The sequence below is a fragment of the Ornithodoros turicata genome, chromosome 1, assembly GCF_037126465.1.
Source record: "Ornithodoros turicata isolate Travis chromosome 1, ASM3712646v1, whole genome shotgun sequence".
In the NCBI taxonomy this organism is placed as follows: domain Eukaryota; kingdom Metazoa; phylum Arthropoda; class Arachnida; order Ixodida; family Argasidae; genus Ornithodoros; species Ornithodoros turicata.
In genome coordinates, this window is record NC_088201.1 from 146,679,877 (window position 1) to 146,686,371 (window position 6,495).

The following is a 6,495-nucleotide window of genomic DNA, read 5'->3' on the forward strand; positions in this document are numbered from 1 at the left end:
GGTACGTGGTCTGTCTTCTTCCTACGTCTTCTTCTTCTTCTTCCCCACAGTTGTTGTACATCGGCGCGGAAGGCTAGATATATATAAAACCTCCGATCAGCATGATTATCACTCGTGTACGAAAGGTTTTACAATAAATGTCAAAACGTATGTTTCACTGCACTTCGTACAAAAATATATCTAAGCCGTGTGCATTGACTGTGTATAAAAATAATATCGCTTTTCCTTTGCAGAGCAGCATTCTAGAAAACATAAGCTCCCCAGGCAACATAAAGTGGCATAACACTTTCAGAAAAGGTGCCTCAACAGTGTGTAAGGTGTTTGTAACGCAATTTCGTCGTTACCTGGCTACTATGAACGTTCCCGCACTTCATCAACATGAAGATGAGCAAACGCGTTTGTGTAGCTCTTCTAGATTTGTAGTTAGCTTGCTTGGCATGTTAGTGAGAAAGATAATTTGTGGCTTTGTGTTAGAAGGTCATGCGTGACATGTGACAGCATCAATACAGTAAATGTGTACTTCGTGCTCTATCTTGCGTATTCCTTTTCCCTTAGTCAAAGAAAATCTTATTCTCAATGTTCTTATATAGGGAAAAAAGGAAAACAAAAACACAACACGAAACCGCAACAGCAGCGAAGCAATAGGGCTGCCAATGTGGCCTCAATGTAAATGCAACCAGGCTCAATATTGGACCACTGTTTGGACCACCTTCGTTTTCTTTCTTCTTTTTTTTCTTCTTCTCTTTCTTCTTTCTTCGTTGCTATTTTTTTCCTTTTCCCTTCTTTCTTTTCGTTTTTGTTTTTCCTCCTTTTTACGGAGACTCATCTTTTCCTATTCGTCCTTTCCTTTCTATTTATTCTTCGTTTTCTTTTGATTTTTTTTAATGGAATAGCATGCCGACCTTGGTCTGGCAGACCTTTCCTTTCAATAAATATATATTCCCCCCCCCCCCCCCACTGTGTGCGAGTCCCATATTGGCAAGCCCACTTTGTCAGCTTGACTGCAGCGAAAGACGCGAGCAAAAGTCAGTTAGAAGCATAAATGATACAGACGGCCTTCAGGTACCGCTTTCCAGTACCATGAAAACAATTCAGGGACACTTCCTTTTATGCAGGTACTGTGTGGTAGCAGAAGGACGTGTAAGAAAGCCAACCTGAAAGAAAAGCATGAAGTGAAGAGGAAAGAAGATGGAAAGAGGCGTGGGGATACGAGAAAGTGAATTTGTACATCAAATATCGGGCACGGCTACACAGCAGCTATTGCCCAACGCTGAATCAAAATGTGATGACTCAGCTCTGGAAGCTTTTACCAAGCTTTTCGTTGCTGTACTGCCGCTCAGAATTCTGAGTTCCTACTCATAGCGTGTGGAACGAGGTGACCTGCACGCGTTAAGCTGGTTGGATCCGGTTTTGATTTCTGTGTGAGGCGTGAGGATGCCGTCGTCGATGAGAAGATGTGACCCGGTTTCACCAAAGGTCGCCTAAACTCAGAAGTTGCCCGCGAATTTTTGCAGCTACTGTTAAGCGACGTAATACGAGTTTTATAATGTTAGATAGAAACAAAGAATAAAGAATGTGGAAGAATGCTTATTTCCAGAACATCTGGAGGTGGCAGCAGAGTGGTAATCGATACGAAAGTTGGTTGGTAAATCCCCAGATAGCACTGGCCTGCGCGCTTACGTCACCCACAGTAGTGTCTTCCTTTGTGAGGTGCTTCGAGCATTCTTATCGTTCGATGTCGCACTGACATCATATCAGCAATGGGTGGTTTTCAAGTTGAGAAGTGGCGCAATGCATGCTGAATCTTCGAACTTCCGGTCCAAAATTTCGCTGAACTGGAGGAAAGCAACACTTTATAAACTGATTTAAACAACAAGCAAGATCAGTTCGCCTGAGAACGCATGCCTCCAAAGAAGTAATACACTTTAACAAATACTTCGCACGCACTGCGTACTGTTCTGATGGCAAAGATAAGATTTCGTGACACATCGTGCATGTTACGGTTTCATGTGTCGTGCGCTTTGAAATCCCGATGTTTGCTGCGCGGAATGTTATGCTAGAACGCGGTTATCTTGGCGCTTCAGATAGCAAAGATAACAAACAACATTTCAGGTATGGCACAACAAAATGCACAGGCAGGATTTTGCCCAGCAATCTTCCATACTCTGAAGATAGCACGCATGTAGCAGTTTCCATTAGGTTTGGGTCGAGGCTGCGACTTTAGTGAAATTATTTTCACATTATGGGGGAGGGGAAGTTGATAATGTTATCACAGCCACGCACGAGTCAACATGATAAGTACACGGCAGCGCATTTGGTGACAAGTGCCTGCACCACTTCAATTCAATTCTCGTTAACGCTGATAACATTTCTCCAAAGGAGCAGAATCAGAAGGTTCGCGATAGATTTTATGTTCATTTTCCACGCAATTATTGCAGTTATGCCCTGAACACACGTTTATTTTTACGTTGAAAACACGTTGACGCTATGCGAGTCCAGCAGTACTTCGGACAGGAAGCGTAAATCCACGTGACGTTACAACTTCCGTTACGTCATTTTGACAGGAAGTTGCAAACGTACCCGTTGTAACAGCAGCCCGTCCTGTGTGGCGTAGGGCGCACGCTGCCTCCTTATCTAGAGGTGTTGGGTACCGTCGGCGTTCCCAGGATTTTTTCCAGGGACGGGGGCAAAGCACTTCCAGGGAAAGAAGATCGGAAACCCCCATCCCCCTACCACATCATTTTCTGGGTGCGGACGTTGCGCACTGTGTGGGTGTTCAGAGGTTCCTATAATGACATCTGAGAATAATCATTACGACCTGAGTGAATGACTAAAGAGTGCACTATTCTCACAAGCAACTTTGGAGTTCCGGGGGTGAGAGAGGTACGGGCCCCTCGCCACCTCTCGGTACGCTCATGAGTAAATCCTGCTCAAATACTCAAATAACCGCGAGAAACACAGAAAAGGGAAGAAGGGCGTAACGGTAAACGGTGGCGATAAGATGGTAGGGACCAACGGAGTCATAAGTTTTCTTTTATTACTCTAAGAATAAGGTCTCGCAATCGTCCGTGGCGGTAATGCATTATGTCATACTGCATTAATAACCCCTCCGGGAAGAAAATTCTCACGCTCTCCTGCCGTAATCTTAAAATTCGCTACATAACAAAAAAATAAGGCATGCTCCTCTGATCGAACCAGGGAACGTGAAAGGTAGAATCGACATTCTGCACTGAATCAACATTATAGAATGTTGAGGGGTTGTTGAGGGTCGTAAGGGATCAAGACGCTACCACTTCGAAAGCAACACTGAGCCGATCGTTACTGCTTTCGTCGTGGCAGAAAAACTGGGGCGCATTCTACAGTTGTGCAAAAGCTTGCAAAGCGCAGAGACAGGTTCTCCTTTCATTCCCGACATGGACAGTTGCTAGAGATGCCATTGTTTTCGCGCAATACAAGCAAAAGACACGCCGATGCATTTGCTATTCCAAACCGCAAACATCTGTAACCCAGTAAAAAAAGAAAAACCTCTGACGCACTTGTGGTTCCTTTCCAGTTGTACGCCATCGTGGAACCTCTCATAGAAGTACCTAAGTGTAGACACTTCTTTCTAACGCTCAAGGCCGCAGCGGTTATTCCAGGAGAAATGCATAGCTTCAATGGGATGCAGTGTGTTCGCCGGTGAAGAAAATTTGAGCAGGGTGTGTCCTACAATTCTCAGAATGACTGGAATATCTCAATCACCCTTAAAATTACAGCACTTAAAATTATGTCCATGTGGTGATTGTAGTCCGCACTGCACCCGATTGAAAATGACGACCTGTATGCCGATTACGCCCTTGCGCGAAACTTCAAAATGAACAATTTTTACGCATCCGCAGGTAACGGAGGGTGTTAAAGGAGCAGTCTAGACACAACTTTGTTTCTGTTTTTGATCGGTATAGAATGTTAGGCACCCGAAAACAGTTTTCCCACAATTAGTGCAACCGTAGCGAAATTGGGACGCCTGCAATTGCCCCCCGAATCTCCCGCGCGCGAAACATCCTCCTTCGCCTTCACAATAGACACGTGATGAGCGCCGCCACGCGCGTCACTATGTGACGTGATTGGTAGGGACGCTCATCATTGGACCTGGGATCACATGATCGAGGTGAGCAACATCGCGCACACCGGAGCGTCTGCTACCGCTTTGGACATGCCAGACGTTCTCCGGCTGCGTGATGTCCGAAACAGAGGATCTGAAGGCTGTCAACGACACGACCTCGACTTTTTGGGACCGCTGACACCACGGGAAGAACAAGTGGTACAAGCACGAATATAACTGTGTGTTGTTTAGCGATACCCCAGCGCTTCCAGACAGAGTGCAGCCTGTCTGACCATTTGTTTATTGCACAGTTGGTTCAGTGGCTAACTGGTGGTGCCACAATAGCGCCGTTATTGGTTGCTTTCTGCTGCTGTAAGTTTTGAGATTGCACAGAAGCCACGGACTTTCCTCTTGTGATCGCAATCCTATGTTGTCTGTTGTATCCTGATGGATGCATATATGTGCTTTTTTTGTTGTTGCGGAAAGCGTGATATAAATCATATAACTAATAGAAGTCAACACGAAACAGCTTACAGTGTTCGTAGGAGACGGTTTTTCCTTCCTACCAATGAGGGGCTCTGTACAACAAACGTCACACTAGAGTGCGTGATTTGGGCCAGTGGGAGGGCGGTTTTGCAAATTAATTGCGCGGCGGTGAAACAACATTGGACAGTAGTACTTAGTCGTGTCGTATGGTAGGGGGGGAAACTACGACATGGACACCTGACCCCTGCCCTGAGCCCTGCGCGCATTTTTCTCCGCGCGGCGCGTGTGCGGAGGGTTGTCCGCGCGCTTCTCGGCGGGGGTAGGGCTGCGTGCGCGTTTACCCTCTCACATTTTTCAACCTGGGCCGACTTCGTTCGCATATTTTTTCCCGTGTTCACAACTGCTGCCATGATAGAATGGTAAAACAAATAGAGATACCATCTGCGTGACTTGAGATGGAACTTGTAGAGCTCCACAAGGTACTTGTGGAGGTCTATTCCCCATGTATTTATTATATTCAGCCACGGCCCTCGGCTGTGGAACTTCGATGAACTTTTTTTACTTTCGATTCCATCTTCGTGCACTGCCAACAGGCTCTGCTGAAACATAGTTTGACACTATTGTCACTGCTCTGTTGTCAAACCAATCGTACAACACCAACCTTGCGTCTGATATCTACAGCACTATCATACGAGCCTCGGCCTTCTTTTTTCAAGTCTGCTTCTGGCTTGATCCTGCAGTCCTTCAGTCTGTTTTTTCGGACTGTGCCTACAAAGCCTGTTCCTTTAGTGACAAAGTTGCTCGCTAGATCCAGTGAAGTGAAGAAATTATCCGCTGCAACCTTGTATTCCTTCATTTCTAGAAGCTGGGAACACATTGACATCACAACATGACCCCCTAAGCCAGATCTGTAATCCCGATTTGCTTGGCCTTGATAGACATCGAATTGGTACAAAATACCAGAAGACCCAGCTCGACCCCATAGTTTTTTACCCCATGGGTGGGGCTTTCCTGGCATGTATTGCTTCACACTACACCTGCCGGTAAAGCTAACCATGATTTCGTCAACGCTGTTGTATTCTTCTGGCTCGATTTTTGCAAAGTTTTCCTGAAGTGCTGACAACCACGGTCGTACCTTCCATGCTTTGTCTTTCTTTGTTTCCTCTGTTGCTGCCAGGTTGTCCACAAAGTGGAGAAAACGCATAATGCTCTCGAAGCGGCTTCTCGACATAACGTTGGCAATGGGTTCATATCTTGAAGCCGTTTCCCAATAACAGCGAACACTAGGCATTTGTACAAGGCCCATCATAATGTATAGGCCGATAAATTGCTCCACTTCGGCTGCAGTCACGTTCAGGGACTTCCCAGTAGTCTGTACACTGTAGTAGTTTGTTTCTTCCACAACATTGTCAATCATGTCAGGGGTGATAGCCATCCTGAAGTAGGAAAGTGGAGACGCTACCGCTGTGGGCTCTGAGAAAGCATCGCTGAAGGTAGGTAGACTCGCGTCGAAGAGTTGTTTCTTCCAGAGTCCCCTCTCAACAGACCCCGCATTACAAGCGCCATCAGCACTAGCGAACGCATCGCTGTCGTCGTCAGTCTCCTCACATGAGTCCTCAGGAGACACAGAGGTGTCGTTTCTTGCAGTTCCAGCTTGAGAATTTCCACTTGGAATGTAGTCATCATCATGTAGTCATCATGTAGTCATAAAATACATGCACTGTGGAAATTTAAGATTAGGAAAAAAGATTAGCTTTTTTGTAATCATAGACTGATGTATCATGTCTCTAAATTTCGATGACCGATCCTTCTCCGGCAATTCTATCCTTTGGGTGTTGAACTTGTACAGAGTGTAGTCGAGTAAAACCTATTTGGTGGTCAGCTCTCATTCTATATGAGAATTCTTACGCACATTATGGAATATTCGT

At 45.7% G+C, this 6,495-nt stretch overlaps 1 protein-coding gene across 1 annotated transcript; it reads right to left on the minus strand.

Annotated features, from left to right (window-relative positions):
* Positions 1–5,204: 5,204 nt before the first annotated feature.
* LOC135386764 (piggyBac transposable element-derived protein 3-like) lies at positions 5,205–6,002 on the minus strand. The gene has a single exon (XM_064616378.1). The coding sequence runs from the start codon at positions 6,000–6,002 to the stop codon at positions 5,205–5,207; it is 798 nt and encodes a 265-aa protein (XP_064472448.1).
* Between the last annotated feature and the right edge of the window lie 493 nt (positions 6,003–6,495).